Genomic DNA, 19,170 nt, shown 5'->3' with positions numbered 1-19,170 from the left:
ACAGAAGGACTCTAGTGGACTCCTCCACGGTGATATAGACTCTCCACATCACCTCGCCCTGACCCGTATCCCTTCACCTCCCCTGACCCGAACAGCACTGCACTCACCCCAGCATGCCACCTGCACTTCTCCTCCTCGTTTTCCTCTCCTCCATCCCAAAAATCGCCTCCCTCTACCCGCCCACCCCCCCAAAACGGCTCTACATTGCCCCTTCACTTCTGCCCTCTCCCCACTACGGCACTCACCACCTCCTCCTGGTACTCCACTCCTCGGTCGACCCACGTGCCACCACTACCAGACCCACACGCTCCTGCACCTCCCATTCCCATGCCACCCTCCTCACCCTTCTCCTTCTCCTATCCGCTGGGGACATCTCCCCGAACCCTGGCCCCTCACCACCTCTCCCCCCCTCCAGGGACCCCCCTGCTCCCGCCAGCCGCCGCAACCCCCTCAACCTCATACCTGTGCACCTCCTCCCCACATCCATCCCCCCTCTCTCGGTTGCACTTCTGAACGCCCGCTCGGTTTGCAACAAACTAACTGCCATCCATGACCTCTTTATCTCCCGCTCCCTCAACCTCCTAGCCATCACCGAAACCTGGGTACAGGCCACCGACTCTACCTCCCCTGCGGCACTCTCTCATGGAGGTCTCATCTGGTCCCATTCACCAAGACTGAGCGGTCACAAAGGTGGTGGTGTCGGCCTGCTCCTATCACCGCTGAGCACCTTCCAGGTCCTCCCTAACCCCCCCTCCCTAACCTTCTCCTCCTTCGAGGCTCACTGCATCCGGCTCTTCTCACCCACCCCCTTAAGGATCGCAGTGATCTACAGGCCCCCCGGATCCATAGCCCGCTTCCTGGATGACTTCGCCGCCTGGCTTCCCTTCTTCCTCTCCTCTGAGCTACCGACCATCATCCTCGGGGACTTCAACATCCCCATCAACGACAACACCCCAGCTACCTCTCGACTCCTCCACTTAACCACCTCCTTCGCGCTCACACAGCACACTCAATCCTCCACCCACATCAATGGGAACACCCTGGACCTCGTCTTCTCCCACCTCTGTACCCTTAACCACTTCACTAACACCCCCTTCCCTCTCTCCGACCACCACCTCCTCACGTTCTCCATCTCCCCTTCCCCTAACTCCCCCCCCCCAGTGCGCCAAACCATCACCAGCCGCAACCTCCGCAACCTGCACCCGGCCCCCCTCCACTCGGCTGCCGACCGCTTGCACGACAGCATCCTTCCACTGTCATGTCCTGACCTAGCCACCACCGCGTACAACGACTCACTATCAGCCACCCTAGACTCTCTGGCACCCCTAACCACACACAACATCAAACCCAGACCGCTCCAACCATGGCAGAACGACCATACTAAATGCCTCAAACGTCGCAGTCGTGCGCTGGAGAGACTATGGCGCAAAACCAGGTCCCCTCATGCATTCTCCCTCTACAAATCTGCCTTCCTCACCTACACCTCCTCCCTCCACGCCGCCAAGCAGGCCTACTTCGTTGACCTGATCAACACCCTCTCTAACTGCCCTCGCCGACTCTTCTCCACCTTCAACTCCCTGCTCTCTCCCCCCCCTCCTCCACTCAGTACCTCACTTACCGCCCACGAGATTGCCACTCATCTCCATAGCAAGATTGACGCAATCCGCAAGGACATAGTCAACTTGCAGTCTACCTCCCCATCTAGCCTCCCCCCTTCCATCACCCTCTCATCTCTCCCCTCCTCTGACCTTGCAACGGCACTGCCCCCCACCACACCCAAGGCCCTGCCTACCGTAACCCCCCCATCACTGCACTCCTTCAGCCCTACTACCACTGAGGAAGTCACCAGAGTCTTCTCAGAAGCCCGCCTCACTACCTGCCCCCTGGACCCTATCCCCTCTCAACTCCTCCGGTCACCCCCCTCTTCCCTCATCCGCTCCCTTACCCACATCTTCAATCTCTCCCTCGCTACTGGCGTCTTCCCCTCCCCCCTAAAACATGCGCACATCACCCCCATACTCAAAAAGCCCTCCCTGAACTCCACTGACCTCAACAACCTCAGACCAATTTCCCTACTGCCACTCACGTCCAAGCTCCTTGAGCGCTTGGTCTACGATCGCCTAAGCGCCCACCTAACTGACAACAACCTCCTTGACCCACTACAGTCCGGCTTCCGTCCCCTACACTCCACCGAAACTGCCCTCCTCAAAATCACCAACGATCTACTAACCGCCAAAGCCAAAGGCGACTACTCTGTCCTCCTTCTCCTAGACCTCTCTGCGGCCTTTGACACAGTCGACCACCCCCTCCTCCTTAATAAACTACTCTCCCTTGGCATCAGAGACACCGCTCTCTCCTGGTTCTCCTCCTACCTATCCCAACGCTCCTTCAGCGTTTGCTACAACGGCGCCACCTCCTCTTCCCTCCCCCTCTCTGTTGGGGTCCCCCAGGGCTCTGTCCTTGGACCCCTTCTCTTCTCCATCTACACCTCCTCCCTTGGCAAACTCATACACTCCCACGGCTTCAACTACCACCTCTATGCTGATGATACTCAAATCTACCTATCCACCCCTCACCTCACCCCCACATTCTCCGCCCGCATCACTCACCTCCTAAACGACATCTCTGACTGGATGTCGCTCCATTTCCTCAAACTCAACCTCTCCAAAACCGAGCTTCTCGTCTTTCCCCCTTCCCGTGCCCCCCCCCCCATCCTTTCCATCACTACCAACAACACCACCATCAATCCCGCCCCGCAAGCCAAGGTCCTTGGCGTCATTCTGGACTCAAACCTTTCCTTTCAACCTCATATCAAATCTCTCACAAACTCATGCAGGCTCCACCTCCGGAACATCTCCAAGATACGCTCCTTCCTTACCCAAGACACCACTAAACTACTCGTTCACTCCCTGATTATCTCACGCCTTGACTACTGCAACTCCCTCCTCACCGGCCTACCCCAGTGCAAACTCACCCCGCTTCAGACCATCCTGAACTCAGCTGCCAGACTCATCCACCTCACCAGCCGCTCCACCTCTGCCACCCCCCTCTGCCTCTCCCTCCACTGGCTCCCCATTGCCCAACGCATTAAATTCAAACTGCTCACTCTGACCTATAAAGCCATTCACAACACTGCCCCTAACTACCTCACCGACCTGATTCCCAGATACCACCCTACCCGTACCCTTCGCTCTTCACAGGACCTCCTTCTATCTTGCTCCCTGGTCTCCTCCTCCCACGCACGACTGCAAGACTTCTCCAGGTCCTCCCCCATCCTCTGGAACTCACTACCCCAACCCATCAGACTGTCACCTTCCCTCCTCACCTTCAGGCGCTCCCTGAAAACCCACCTCTTCAGGGAAGCCTACCCCACCCTCACCTAACAGCCGCTGCCCTTCCCTCCTCCTACCACTCCATCCCCCACAGCCGTTTCCTCCTGTGCCTCTACCCCCTCCCTCCTAGATTGTAAGCTCGAAAGAGTAGGGCCCTCTTACCCCTTGTGTGCTGTTTGATGTTACTGTACTGTTTCATGTATTGTCCCCCCTCTATTGTACAGCGCTGAGCAAACCCTTTGGCGCTATATAAACTCGATAAATAAATAAATAAATAAATAAAAAAAGACTGAAAATTTTAAAAATAATATTTTCTACTTTCTGATATAAAAAATATCCAATAAACTCAAATTTAGTAATACATTTACGCCAAAATGTATTATGCTATATGTCTTTGGTAAACAAAAAAAAAAATAACGTATATATTAATTGGTTTATGTGAAAGTTATAGCATCTACAGACTATGGTATATTGTATATATTGGAATTTATGCAGCTTTTACTTTCTGACTGAATATCACATTTCTTGAGGTGCTAAAATGCCAGTACAAACATCCCCCAAATGACCACTTTTTGGAAAGTAGACACCCCAAAGAACTTGCTGAGAGGCATGTTGAGTCCGTGGAAGATTTTATTTTTTTGCTACAAATTTTTGGAAAATTAAATTTGTTTTGTTGTTACAGGTGATTGTAGCTGAATTAGTGTATTTGCGACAGAAACAATTGAGTACTGTCCGTGATACTTTTTTTATTTGCACTAACATACAATTTTGAGGTCCTCAAAATTGTATGTTAGTGCAAATAAAAAAAGTATCACGGACAGTACTCAATTGTTTTTGTTGTTACACAAACTTTTCACTTAAATGACATATTGCTCACTTATGACATGGCTATACAGGGAATAACACCCCAAATCACATACTACTTCTCCCAAGTGTGGGGATACCACATGTGAGAGACCTTTTGACAGCCTATCCTCATACAGGCCCCCAAAATCCAATAATCATCTTCAGGCTATCGAAGGGAATATTTCCTCATATCACTTCCCCACTACTTATCACAGTTTCGGAGGCCCTAAAGTGCCAGGATTGTACAAAACCCCCCCCCCCAAAATGATCCCTTTTTGGAAAGTAGACACCACAAGGAATTTTAAGAGAAGTATGTTGAGTCCACGGAAGATTTTATTTTTTTGTAACAAATGTTTGGAAAATGACAGAAAACTTGTTTATGTATTTTTTCTACACAAAGTTGTCAATTAAATGATATGTTGTTCACACACACCATGGATATATGTGGAATAACACCCCAAAACACATGCTGCCACTTCTAATGAGTTTGGAGATACCACATGTGAGAGACTTTTTGGCAGCCTCTCCACATACAGGCCCCCAAAATCCAATGACCACCTTCAGGCTTTCAAAGCATATTTCCTCATGTCACTTCCTCACTACCTTTCCCAATTTCGGAGGCCCTAAAATGTCAGGATAGTACAAAAAATCCCAAATGACCCCTTTCTGGAAAGTAGACACCCCAAGGAATTTGATAAGAGGCATGGTAAGCATTTTGCAGATATATTTTTTTTTCACAGGGTTTTGGAAAAGAAAAAAAATAAATTTTCGTTTTCTTTCTTCATTTTCCAAAAACCTGCAGCAATAAATGAGATCTGCAAAATACTCGCCATGCCCCTTAGCAAATACCTTGCAGTGTTTACTTTCCAAAAAGGGGTCATTTTGGGTTGGGGCGGGTGCTTCTACTAACCTGGCATTTCAGGGCCAACATGGGAAACTTCTGCCACACATCACCCACTCTTCTAACAGAAGGCGGCCGGTTTGTTAACAAAGACCAAATGTGGCCATGGCTATTGATGCCACCATCCCCGTCCTTTGTTTACATTCATCTGCCAGCTGGAATCCTCCCTGACAGATGAATGGGCTTGGTGGGGATGGATGACTGGTCACTAGGAAGTCTCCAGCCGCTGGCTTCCTAACAACCAGCCTGAGCAGGGAGCTGTCACATTCAGCAGTAATAGTAACACGGTTGCTGAATGTATCACTTCATGCTGCAGATGGAGGGGAACCCCTCGATTACTTCATCTGTTCACCGAAGAGGCAAAGTATGAACCGAATTCTACTTCAATCCAAACCCAAAGGATAATTGTATGCAGAGATAAGACAAACATGTGTCCAGTTTTTAGCCAACTCGGTGGCCTGTCTGCAGCATCTTCCTCAAGGTAAGAGGTAAGTCCTACCCCTGCTTCTGATTGGCTGCTAGGTGTGAGGACTTAGGGGACCCATTGTCTTTGATTTGCTTCAATATATGTTTGAATTTGAAGCATTTGTAGGGACCAGAAATATTGAATATTGTCTTTTACAGACTTCCTTTCACTATGACAATCTATGTACCTCCAAACCCTTCCCTGTTTCCACTTTCGCATGTGGAGGGTTTTCTTCTTCGGTTCCCCTTTATAATTTTCTCTCCAATCTCATCCCAAGCAAAATGAATCCCATAAATAGTCTCAGGGGTGCTCAACCTGTAGCCTGTGGACCACACATGTTCCTCGGAGCCCTCTGATGTGGCCCTTGACCTCAAACCAAGGAGGCACACTTCTATTATATCCTAGGTCAGGGCTCCACCCCGAGAGACAGGTGGTCTCTGCAGAGGGTTCAGGGGGACCCCAATCCTTCCCCGGGGGTCAAATAATGTGTGTCTTCACAGTGAAGGTGTCTGGAGGTGGAAGGTGTCAGTGATGGTCTGGAGCAGAGTTTCTCAACCATTTACCAGTCAAGGCACCCTTTAACCACTTGCCTACAGGGCACTTATACCCCCTTCCTGCCCAGGCCAATTTTCAGCTTTCAGTGTTGTTGCACTTTGAATGACAATTGCACGGTCATGCAACATTGTATCCATATGGCATTTTTATAATTTTTTTGAGACAGATAGAGCTTTCTTTTGGTGGTATTTAATCACCTCGGGGTTTTTAATTTTTTGCTAAACAAACCAAAAACAACTGAAATTTTTGAAAAAAAAAGAAGGGTTTTCTTAGTTTCTGTTATAAAATCTTGTAAATAAGTGATTTTTCTCCTTCACTGATGTACTCTAATGAGGCTGCACTGATGGGCACTGATAGGTGGCTCTGATGGGCACTGATGAGGAGGAACTGGTAGTTGGCACTGATGGGCATTGACAGGCATCACTGATGGGCGCTGAAAGGCAGCACTCATATATGGCACTAATAGGCAGCACTGATAGGCAGCACTGATAGGCGGCACTGACTGACACTGATAGGTGGCACTAACTGGCACTGTTAGGTGGCACTGACTGGCACTGTTAGCTGGCACTAACTGGCACTGTTAGGCGGCACTGACGGACACCAATAGGCAGCACTGATGCGTTCTGATAGGGGCACTGACTGGCATTGATAGGCAGCATTGACTGGCATTGATAGGTGGCACTGTTTGGCAGCACTGATAGGTGGCACTGAAAGGCAGCTCAGATGGGCACTGATATGTGGCATTGATATGCACTGGTAGGCACTGATGGGCACTGGCAGGTGGCACTGATGGGTACTGACAGGTGGCACTGCTGGGGCCACAGTGCCCTGATGATCAGTGTAGATGTCCCCTCTGAGTAATGCCGATTACCGGCTCTCCTCTCCTCACAAGTTGTCAGAGTGACGGCTCGTGAGGAGAGAAATGCCGATAACCGCCATTTCCTTATTTAAATGCGATCGCTGTGATTGGACACAGCTGATCACATGACTGAGCCGACGTCTTCAGCTCTTTCTGTTGATCGGTGATCCGTTGTGTCCCAGGGACACAGCTCACCACCGCTTGCCACGCTGCGCTCCCCTGGGGGCACGCACGCTCAGTTAGAGTGGGAGGACATCATATGATGTCCTCCCAGAACGAGAGAACCGCCTTGTGCCGTCATTTCCTTATATGGCGGGCGGGAGGCGGTTAAAATTATAGGCAATCTTGAGGCCCCCCATTCTAAGGAAGTGTAAAAAAACTAAACTAAAGGTTTTACATAATGTGGCAACATCTGCACATGTAGGACACCCAACGATGGAGGAGATTCATTCTTACAGAGCAAGTATTCCTTAGCACACCGGTACTGACTAGTATTCCAACGTTTCTCTTCTCCCTCACTCAGCTAATGTGACCCCAGTGCTGACCGTGAGAGGCAAACTAGGCACCCAACATCCTCCTTATCAACCAATGACATCCTTGATTGTTAGGACGCCAGTGGCTGTAAGGTTTTAATGGCGCACAATGAAACCCTGTGGCTTTGTGTAAAAAGCAGCCTCCATCCACCTGCTGGCTTGTGTACAATTTTTGGGCACTTTTTAAAGGTTTTGCCAAGGCAATCATGCAGAAACCTAAAGGCCTTGCCTGGGTACCCTGGTTGAAAAAGGCCGGTCTGGAGGACCAAGGCAACAGGCCTGAGCAGCAGCACTGCTAGAGAGAGCCATGAGGCTGAATGTCATTTGAGTTCATGTTGATAGTGGAAACCCCTGTGTGGGAAACTGATATTCTGCGTGAACTTCTTCCATTTTATTACTAAAAGTGGACCACTTCTGGAGTGGACTGAACTCACTGGAAAGCACTACCATTGAGCGACAAACCCCCAAGCCATCACACTGTATAAACTATCACAGGTGCTATACAAGAACAGACCCTGAACTGTTGATACAAGGCAGGATGGATCCACCACACCATGACACCACCACCAGCCTGAACTGTTGATACAAGGCAGGAAGGATCCACCACACCATGACACCCCCACCACCATCCTGAACCATGGATACAAGGTAGGATGGATCCACCACACCATGACACCACCACCACCAGCCTGAACTGTTGATACAAGGCAGGATGGATCCACCACACCATGACACCACCACCAGCCTGAACCATTGATACAAGGCAGGATGGATCCATGCTTTCATGTTGTTTACACCAAATTATGACCCCACCATCTGAATGTTGCAGCTAAAATCCAGACTCATCAGACCAGGCAACGTTTTTCCAATCTTCTAGTATCCAGTTTTGGTGAGCTGGTGCGAATTTTAGCCTCCGTTTCCTGTTCTTAGCTGACTGGAGTGGCCCCCGGTGTGGTCTTCTGTTGCTGTAGCCCATCTGCTTCAGGGTTGGATGTGTTGTGCGTTCAGAGGTGGTATTCTGCATACCTTGGTTGTAATGAGTGGTTGAGTTATTGTTGTCTTTCTATCATCTAATTCTCCTCTGACCTCAACAAGGCATTTTCCTCCACACAACTGCCGATCACTGGATATTTTCTCTTTTTTGAACCATCCTCTGTAAACCCTAGAGATGGTTGTTCATGAAAATCCCAGTAGATCAGCAATTTTTTAAATACTCAGACCAGCGCATTTGGCACCAACAACCATGCCACGTGCAAATTCAATTTACAGCTTTTGAAAAATCTGAGCTTAATATTTGTAAACACTTTGTGCCACTTGGAAGCCCTATAATATGCATAAAATATATGTAAAAAATGATGGCAAGAAAAATAGTCACAGGGTTACTTGGAGGTTAACCAAAGCATACTGAAACTGCTACATTTGATCTGTGGGGTTACAGTGACCCCCTGGTCATGCAAGGGTAGGTACAGCTATGAGCCCCTGACAGGTTTACATTTAATGAAAGACAATACGGAAATGTTTAGTCAACTAAAAATGGCCCAGAAATATACAAATGTTACATTTCACGATGATATTTTCAGCATGATGCTCGGATCAACCTTAAGTGATAATAAGTCCTCATAAGTGCCTCCATGAGATCTTTGTTCCTCAGGCTGTAGATCAGAGGATTCAGCAATGGGTTAATGAGGGCAGATATGACTGTAAACAGTTTGTATAAATTGAACATATTTCTGGAAGTGGGAACCAAGTAAATAAAAATTAAAGATCCATAAAAGATGAAGACCACCGTAATATGTGAGGTGCAGGTGGAGAATGCTTTCCTCTTTCCAGTCTTACTACGGATTCTGAGGATGGTTGTGAAAATATAGACATATGGAAGAAAGGTAAAAAGAACGGCTCCTAATCCAAGACTACCACCTACTAAGAATAAGACCACCATGTTTATGAAGGGGTCAGTACATGTAATCTGATATAAGTGTGGAAGGTCACAAAAGAAGTTGTGGATGGAAGATGTTCTGCAGAAGGACAACCTGAGCAAAAGTAAAGTATGAACCAAACAGACAGAACATCCTACAACCCAGACCATGGAGGCCATATGAGCACAGACCCTCCAAGACATCATTAGTTTGTAATGTAGGGGGTGGCAGATGGCAATGTAGCGGTCGTAGGACATAGCCGAGAGCAAGCAAAGTTCTGAAGAAGCAAAGGATAGATAGAAAAAGACTTGGGATATACAGGCAGGAATGGATATTGATCGGCTTTTTGTGACCAAATCATAGAGCATCCTCGGTGCGGTCACTGATGAATAGGACATGTCCAGAAATGCCAAGTTGGCAAGAAAAAAATACATTGGATTGTGCAGATGGTGGTCAGTGAGGACCAAGAAAAATATAAGAAGGTTTGTGATAAGAGTCATCAGATAGATCAGAAGGAAAAACCCAAAAAGTGCATTCATGGTCAGTGGATGGTCTGATAGACCCACAAGAGTGAACGAGGAAATCTCTGTCAGATTCCTCATAATATAAATATTTTTTTCTTTCTGTTTAAATGTATTACTATTAAAAGATAATAAAATGATGGATCTGAGGATTTATTAATAGGACAAACCTGTACGGAGTGCCTACACATTACACTCAGGGTTACATGCCGACATTTCTGGCAGCTAATGATGTATTCTTATATAAGATGTTGGCAGTCCCGCAGTTATCAGAGAGATCAGATGGAAGAGCACACAAAGTGCATTCGTGGTCAGTGGATGGTCTGATGGACCCACAAGAGGTAATCTCTGGCAGATTCCTTGTATTAATTTTTATTTTTTAAATTTCTCAGCATAAAGCAGTCATCAAATGATCAGTCTGAGGATTTATCAATAGGATTACATATATGTTGTGCCTGCACATGATACTCAGGTTCACCTGGAGACATTTGTACCAGCTGATGACTTATTCTTATATAAAATGTCGGCATTCCCTCAGGACAGTCTGTTGTGTTGTAGGAACACAAAGCTGAAATCCTCATTAAAGATCTCTTAAGATGTAATTTATAACCCCTTGAGAGCCCCTTTTCTACAACTGAGTACAATCTTCAACATTTGAATTTAAAATCCACTGTAAGTATTTTTATAGTTTTATCACCTCTATTACTTCTTGGTTAGTGGACAGAGGGACCTAACACACTACAAAAGGAACACGGCTTTTCTTTTAGCTTCCATCATTTTATAGTTACATTTTATAAGGGTTGCCATTTTAACACTTGGTTGGATTGCACAGTGGATAGTCAGTAAAGAGCTAGAACCCTTAGCTTTGGTTGGGTACAACTGTCCAGGGTCACCCCAGTTTGGTAGCCAAACTGGCCAAAATATAGAAACATAAGACACAGGTGGCTGTCTTCCTAAAAATCATTAGCTCTTCAGCCCTTAGGTTTGAGTGGCTAAAAAGTGGCCAGTGTCACTAATTATTGACGGCAGCACCAACAAGCCTTAAAGTGGAGACACAAGTCATAGGGAGGCGTCTTTACAAAAATAATTAGAACTGCAGATCTTAGGTATGGAGGGGAAAAATCGGCCTGTGGGGGCACAGTTTGAAGGCCACACCAGCAGCTTTAATTGTGAAGACACAAGCCACAGTCGAAGAATCGGCATAGTACTGTATATTTTATACATAGTTATGTATATTGGTTTGGGGATACCACATGTGAGAGACTTTTTGACAGCCTATCCACATACAGGCCCTCAAAATCCAATGACCACCTTCAGGCTTTCAAAGCATATTTCCTCATATCACTTCCTCACTACCTATCCCAGTTTCGGAAGCCCTAAAATGCCAGGATAGTACAAAGACCCCCAAATGACCCCATTCTGGAAAGTAGACACCCCAAGGAATTTGATAAGAGGCATGGTAAGCATTTTGCAGATATAATTTTTGTCCCAGGGTTTTGGAAAATAAAAAGAAGAAAAGAAAAAATACATTTTTGTTTTTTTTCCTCATTTTCCAAAAACTTGCGGCAACAAATGAGATCTTAAAAATACTCACCATGCACCTTAGCAAATACCTTGGAGTGTCTACTTTCCAAAAAGGGGTCATTTGGGGGGTGCTTCTACTATCCTGGCATTTCAGGGCCAACATTAGAAGCTTCTGCCACACATCTCCCACTCTTCTAACAGAAGGCAGCCGGTTTGTTAACAATGATAACTGACCAAACTTGTGGCCATGGCTATTGATCGAATATGCCACCATCCCCATCCTTTGTTTACATTCGTCTGTCAGCTGGAATCCTCCCTGACAACTCAATGGGCTTGGTGGGGATGGATGACTGGTCACTTCAATCCAAACCCAAAGGATAATTTTATGCAGAGATAAGACAAAAAATTGTCTAGTTTTTGTACAAAATAGCCCCATTTGGCTGTAAGTTAGCCAACTTGGTGGCTTGTCTGCAGCATCTTCCTCAAGGCAAGAGGTAAGTCCACCTTCTGCTTGTGATTGGCTGGTAGGTGGGGGCCCCAGTATCTTTGACTTGCTTCAATATATGTTTGAATTTGAAGCATTTTTAAGGACCAGAAATATTGAACATTGTCTTTTACAGACTTCCTTTCACTATGAAAATATACACTATATTGCCAAAGGTATTGGTCTGCCGGCCTTTCCACACACATGACCTTTAATGGCCCCCCAGTCTTAGTCCGTAGGGTTCAATATTGAGTTGGCCCCGCCCTTTCCACACACATGACCTTTAATGGCCCCCCAGTCTTAGTGCGTAGGGTTCAATATTGAGTTGGCCCCGCCCTTTGCAGCTATAACAGCTTCAACTCTTCTGGGAAGGCCGTCCACAAGGTTTAGGAGGGTGTCTATGGGAAGGTTGGACCATTCTTCCAGAAGCACATTTGTCAGGTCAGGCACTGATGTCGGGGGAGGAGGCCTGGCTCGCAGTCTCCGCTCTAATTCATCCCAAAGGTGTTCTATGGGGTTGAGGTCAGGACTCTGTGCAGGACAGTCATGTTCCTCCACCCCAAACTGGCTCCTCCATGTCTTTATGGACCTTGCTTTGTGCACTGGTGGGCAGTCATGTTGGAACAGGAAGGAGCCATCCCCAAACTCCTCCCACAAAGTTGGGAGCATGAAATTGTCCAAAATGTTGCCTTAAGAGTTCCCTTCACTGGAACTAGGGGGCCAAGCCCAACCCTGAAAAACAACCCCACACCATAATCCCCCCTCCACCAAACTTTAAACTTGGCACAATGCAGTCACGCAAGTACCATTCTCCCGGCAACCGCCAAACCCAGACACGTCTATCGGATTGCCAGAGAAGAGTGATTGGTCCCTCCAGAGAACACGTCTCCACTGCTCTAGAGTCCAGTGGTGGCGTGCTTTACACCACGGAATCCTGCACTTTGCATTGCACTTGGTGATGGAAGGCTTGGATGCAGCTGCTCGGCCATGGAAACCCATTCCATGAAGCTCTCTACGCACTGTTGTTGGGCTCATCTGAAGGCCACACCAAGTTTGGAGGTCTTTAGCTATTGACTCTGCAGACAGTTGGTGACTTCTGCGCACTGTGCGCTTCATCATGCGCTGACCCCGCCCTGTCATGTGACGTGGCCTACCACTTGGTGGCTGAGTGGCTGTTGTTCCCACTTGCTTCCACTTTGTTATAATCCCACTAACAGTTGAGCGTGGAATATTTAGTAGCCAGGAAATGTCACGGATGGACTTATTGCCCAGGTGGCCACCTATCACGGGACCACGCTTGGAGTCACTGAGCTCCTGAGAGCGACCCATTCTTTCACCAATGTTTGTAGAAGCAGTCTGCATGCCTAGGGGCTTGATTGTATACACCTGTGTCCATGGAGGGGATTGGAATACCTGAATCCAATGGTTTGGAGGGCGGGGACAATACTTTTGGCAATAAAATGTATATATAAAAACTTACACATATTTGAGGTCCCAGTACTTGGGATTATTTAGTGAAAATATTGGGAATAGTATTATTTTATGTAAAATATGTTATTCATTATTCAATCTAAAACTATATTTTTTTAATGTTTTTAAATGCATTAAAATGTAAAAAAAATGATGGTAGGCAAAACAGTCACAAAGTTAACCAAAGCGTGTTGAAACTTCTACATTTGGTCTGTGGGTTACATTGATTCCTGGTCCTTCAAGATCTATGAGTGACATATATACATTTTATGAAAGATATTACTAATAATGACCCAGAAATATAAAACAAATGTCAAATTTTACAATGATGTTTTCAGAATGATGCCTGGATCAACTTTAAGTGATAATAAGACCTTATAAGTGCCTCCATGAGATCTTTGTTCCTCAGGCTGTAGATCAGAGGATTCAGCAATGGGTTAAAGAGGGCAGATATGACTGAAAACATTTTGTTTAAACTGAACATATTGCTGGAAGTTGGAACAAAGTAAATAAAAATTAAGGAGCCATAAAAGATGAAGACCACGGTGAGGTGTGAGGTGCAGGTGGAGAATGCTTTCCTCTTTCCAGTCTTACTACGGATTCTGAGGATGGTAGTGAAAATATAGACATATGGAAGAAAGGTCAAAATAAAGGCTCCTAATCCAAAACTACCACCTACTAGGAATAAGACCACCATGTTTATGAAGGGCTCAGTACATGTAATCTGATATAAGTGTGGAAGGTCACAAAAGAAGTTGTGGATGGAAGATGTTCTGCAGAAGGACAACCTGAGCAAAAATAAAGTATGAACCAAAGAGACAGAACATCCTACAACCCAGACCATGGAGGCCATACAAGCACAGACCCTCCAAGACATCATTAGTTTGTAATGTAGGGGGCGGCAGATGGCAATGTAGCGGTCGTAGGACATAGCCGAGAGCAAGAACGCTTCTGAGCCAGCAAAGGAGATATAGAAAAAGACTTGGGCTATACAGGCAGGAATGGATATTGATCGTGTTTTTGAGACCAAGTCATAGAGCATCCTCGGTGCGGTCACTGATGAATAGGACATGTCCAGAAATGCCAAGTTGGCAAGAAATAAATACATTGGGTTGTGCAGATGGGAGTCAGTGAGGACCAAGAAAAATATAAGAAGGTTTGTGATAAGAGTCATCAGATAGATCAGAAGGAAAAGCCCAAAAAGTGCCTTCATGGTCAGTGGATGGTCTGATAGACCTACGAGGGTAAAAGAGGAAATCTCTGTCTGATTCCTCATATTATTCATTTTTTTTTCTCTCTGTTTAAATGTATTACTATGAAAAGATAATAAAATTACAGATCTGAGGATTTATTAATAGGACAAACCTGTACGGAGTGCCTACACATTACACTCAGGGTTACATGCCGACATTTCTGGCAGCTAATGATGTATTCTTATATAAGATGTCGGCAGTCCCGCAGTCATCAGAGAGATCAGATGGAAGAGCACACAAAGTGCATTCGTGGTCAGTGGATGGTCTGATGGACCCACAAGGGGTAATCTCTGGCAGATTCCTTGTATTAATCTTTTTCATTTCTTAATTTAAATTTATCACAATAAAATGGTAATAAAATAATGGATCTGATGATTTAATCATTGGAAAACATTTATGGTGTACCTACACAGCACACTCAGATTTACATGTCGGCATTTCTGCCATTAATGATTTATTCTTATATAAAATGTTGGAAGTCCTTCAGGACCGTCTGCCGTGTTGTGAGAACACAAAGCTGAAAGTCTCATTAAAGGTCTCTTAAGATTTAATTCATAAAACCTTAGGAGGCCTTTCTCTATAATTGAGAACAGTCTTTAAAATTGGAATTTAAAATCCAAAGAAAGTTTTTCTATCTTCTTTGTCATTTATTTTACTTATTGGTTAGTGGACAGAGCAGGGGCGGACTGACAACTCATGGGGCCCATGGGCAATAGGGGATCATGGGGCCCCTGTGTCCTTGCCCAAACTCCAAAAAAAACCTATGAAAAAGGTACCAGGGGCATCTGATGGGGCCCCCTACTGACCCCCGGCCCTGTGGTAGTGCCCGAGTTTCCAAATGGTCAGTCAGCCCCTGGGACAGAGTGATCTAAAACAGTTTTTTTCAACCTTTTTTCAGTCAAGGCATCCTTTAAAATTATGGAAAGCCTCAAGGCACCCCATTGTAACATGCAAAAACACTATTCTAACAGTTTTACATAATGCATCAACATCCACACATGGAGGACACCCAATGTTAGAGGTGAATTAATTTTTCCAAATCAAATACACTTTTGCACATTGGTACTGACTAGTATTCCAGTGTTTCTCTTCTCCCTCATTTTTTTCCATCACTCTCCTAATGTGACCCCAACACTGATGGAGAGGGGCAGGGGTGGGGCAAACAAGGATGCCATGCAGATGACCGACATCCTCCTTATCAACTAATGGTGTCATTGGTTGTTGGGATGCTGGTTGTAAGAAAACCTGTGGCTTTGTGTAATTAAAAGGCAGGCTTGATCCACCTGCTGGCTTGTGTACATTTTTTGGGCAATTTTTAAAGGTTTTGCCAAGGCACCCCTGCAGAAACCTAGAGGCTTTGCCTGGGCACCCTCGTTGAAAAAGACTGGTCTGGAGGACCAAGGCAACAGGCCTGAGAATCTTCAGGTCACCCCAGGGAGAAAAAGGCTGATCTAAAACACTACAAAGAAAAAATATAGATCAAACTTCCATGCATAAAGCACAGCTTGAGACTGTTCCTCATGCAGTCTTCATGGGTGTCTAGGGTTCTGGCTCGAAAAGCCCATCTCTGTTTACTATTGGAAAAAAAAACACAAATAGGAGCTGCACAACAAAGATCTCTTTCTTCTATGTGTTCCTTGTATTGGATGTATGGGATGTATGGGGTGTATGGGATATACGGGATGTATGGGATGTACCAGGTGTACGGGATGTACGAGGTGTATGGGGTGTACAGGAAGTACGGGATCTATGGGATGTATGGGATGTACGAGGTGTATGGGGTGTACAGGATGTAAAGGATGTACGGGATCTATGGGATGTATGGGATGTATGGGGTGTACAGGATGTATGGGATCTACCGGATCTATGGGATTATAGATCAAACTTCCATGCATAAAGCACAGCTTGAGACTGTTTCCTCATGCAGTCTTCGTGGGTGTCTAGGGTTCTGGCTCGAAAAGCTCATCTCTGTTTACTATTGCAAAAAACACAAATAGGAGCTGCTGTCAAGGTCCTACCTTTCTTCAGAGCTTGTGCATCTCCATGAGCTGGCATCCATCTTGGTTTTCTGCAAAGCATGGTGGGAACCTTTATGCCTTCAGGCTTCTGCGGCTCCTCCTCAGAAGGGTGTGGCTGATCACATTTAAACCTGCTGTCTGCAAGTGTGCTCTGCACTTGTGTCCTGTATGTTGCCCTGTTGCAAGCTCTTGTGTTGTTCCCATTGCTCTCCTGGTAACCGACTCGGCTTGGACAAGACTACTCTCTGCGTTAACCCTTTATCCGACCTCCCGTTGCTGAACCCGGCCCGTGACCTGAGTATTCTTTGCCTACCGTCTAGTACTGTCTGCTCCGTTGTTATTGACCCGGCTTGTCTGACTACTCTACTCGTGTTCCCATCTAGCTCCCACCAGCTGTACGCCATTGGCAGCAGTCGTTATCGCAGCTGGGGTCACTCGGGGGCCGCGACCTGGTCTCAGGCTGCGTCAAGTCCATCCCCACCATCAGGGGCCCTAGTGAAGGGTAGCCTGGGGCTTAGACTCCGCGCCCTGAGGGACTCTGGTCTGTGGGTAGTGGTTGTCGTCAGTCGCAGCGTGACCTTACCATAGGCCTGCCTGCCCATTCCAGCGTTCCTGACCTGACAGCTGCACACCAAAGATATCTTTCTTGTAAATGTTCCTTATTGAACCATTCATAGTATAGATGCTTGCATGAGATCCTTGCCCAAGGATCACCATGACTTAATGCGTGTCACCAAAACAGCTTGATCAAGCCATTCCAGGTAAATGCATTAAGGCAAGGTGATCCTCGGACAGGGACATCACGGAATCAGATATATTATGGATGGTTCAATAAGGAACACTTAGAAGAATGAGATGTTTGGTGTGCAGCTCCTATTTGTGTTTTTTTCCAATAGTAAACAGAGATGGGCTTTTCGAGCCAGAACCCTAGACACCCACGAAGACTGCATGAGGAAACAGTTTCAAGCTGTGCTTTACGCATGGAAGTTTGATCTATAATTTTTCTTCGTGGTGTTTTACATCAGCCTTTTCCTCCTTGGGGTGCCCTGAGGTTTCTTCAGGGTTGCCTTGGCAAACGCCTGCAAATTGCCCAAAAATTGCACACAAGCCAGCAGGTGGATCAAGCCCACCTTTTAGTTACACAAAGCCAGAGGTTTTTATTTTGCACCATTACGACCTTCTAGCTGCCAGCATCCCAACAACCAATGGCACTATTAGTGAGGAGGATGTCGGTCATCTGCATTCCAAGGGCTGCCAATTAAAAACGTAATTGGATCGCACAGTTGATAGTAAGGACAGCTATAACCCTTAGGTTTGAGTGGGTTAAAATTGTCCAGGGTGACCACAGTCTGAAATGCAGAAACACAAAACACAGGTAGTTGTCTTCCTAAAGAACATTGGTGCTTCAAGTGGTTGTAAAGGCTCAAGGTTTCTATGCATGAAGGTAAAAAACCTTCTGTGAGCAGTAGTGCCCCCAGCCCCGTCAATACTTACCTGAGCCTCAATGAGATCTAGCGATGTGCACAACAACCTCAGCTGTCCTGGGTCTTCACCTCCTCATTGGCTGAGACAGCAAGCCATTGGCTCCTGATGCTATCAATCACAGACAGTCAGCCAATGAGGAGAGAGAGGGGGCAAGGCCAAGCCACGGCAAGTGCTCTGGGGGCACTCAGCAGGAGGTAGGGTCCAGGAGAGCCTGACCAGGGGACCCGAGAAGAGGAGGATCCGGGCTGCTTTGTGCAAAACCACTTGCCACAGCAGATAAGTATAACATGTTTGTTGTTTTAAAAAATAAAAGAACCTTTAGAATGGCTTTAAGCTCTTAGATTTGGGTGGCTAACAACTGGCCAGTGGCAATAGAATTTGATGGCATCACCAGCAAGCCTAAAACTGGAGATACAAGTCACAGCGAAGTCTCATTCGAAAGATAATTGGAGCTGCAGTCCATTGGTGTGGATGGGTACATACGGGCCAGTGGCACCACAGTGGGAAGGCCACACCAACAGCCTCTAAAAATGAAGACACAAGCCACAGTCAGAAACCTTCTTAAAGAGCAACAGCCTTTGGTCAGAAAAACCGAGCAGAAGGATCACAACTGGACGGCAGTACAACACGCCACAATGCAGAGGCTGAAGCCACGGTTCAGTTTCTTCTTAAAGGATAAGGTCGCCTTTAAGTAAAAAAAATAATAAATGCACATTATTCTGCAGGTAAAAAATGTGCATTTATTATTAGCCTTGAAATTATTGCACCAGTGATCAGTATATTGCTGGTTTCATGCAGGTCTCCTGCAGATCTGCCAGCATATCTGCTTGCCCGTATGGGATGTACAGGATGTATGGGGTGTACGGGATCTATGGGATGTACAAAGTGTATGGGGTGTACAGGATGTACGGGGTTTATGGAATGTATGGGATGTGCTGGATGTACGGGATGTATGGGATGTACGGGGTGTACGGGATATATGGGATGTATAAAGTGTACGGCATGTA

General features: G+C 46.3%; 2 protein-coding genes across 3 annotated transcripts; both read right to left on the bottom strand.

Moving 5' to 3' along the window:
- Positions 1-8,985: 8,985 nt before the first annotated feature.
- Positions 8,986-10,025, bottom strand: LOC149434067 (olfactory receptor 1G1-like). The gene has a single exon (XM_089664160.1). The coding sequence runs from the start codon at positions 10,008-10,010 to the stop codon at positions 9,069-9,071; it is 942 nt and encodes a 313-aa protein (XP_089520286.1). The 5' UTR covers positions 10,011-10,025; the 3' UTR covers positions 8,986-9,068.
- Positions 10,026-13,741: 3,716 nt separating this feature from the next.
- On the bottom strand, positions 13,742-15,044 carry LOC149434066 (olfactory receptor 1G1-like). 2 transcript variants are annotated; one of them, XM_089664158.1, is made up of 2 exons: positions 15,017-15,044; positions 13,742-14,739 (listed from the first exon to the last, which is right to left on the bottom strand). In XM_089664158.1, exons 1-2 carry the CDS (start codon positions 15,042-15,044, stop codon positions 13,742-13,744), a joined length of 1,026 nt encoding a protein of 341 aa, XP_089520284.1. The 2 variants fall into 2 exon arrangements, with proteins under 2 accessions (XP_089520284.1, XP_089520285.1); XM_089664159.1 differs by having other exon boundaries at positions 15,020-15,044.
- Between the last annotated feature and the right edge of the window lie 4,126 nt (positions 15,045-19,170).

The sequence above is a fragment of the Staurois parvus genome, unplaced genomic scaffold, assembly GCF_062004578.1.
Source record: "Staurois parvus isolate SC_StPar_1 unplaced genomic scaffold, SC_StPar_1.0 ptg001842l, whole genome shotgun sequence".
NCBI classification, from domain to species: domain Eukaryota; kingdom Metazoa; phylum Chordata; class Amphibia; order Anura; family Ranidae; genus Staurois; species Staurois parvus.
This window is presented reverse-complemented; position numbering and strand designations above follow the sequence as displayed.

Coding starts and splice junctions, on each gene's coding strand:
- LOC149434066 (XM_089664158.1), bottom strand. CDS start 15,044: ATGATTAAATCATCAGATCCATTATTTT. Junction 14,740..15,016: donor ATCATCAGATCCATTATTTT/ATTACCATTTTA, acceptor TCAGATCTGTAA/TTTTATTATCTTTTCATAGT.
- LOC149434067 (XM_089664160.1), bottom strand. CDS start 10,010: ATGAGGAATCTGACAGAGATTTCCTCGTTCACTCTTGTGGGTCTATCA.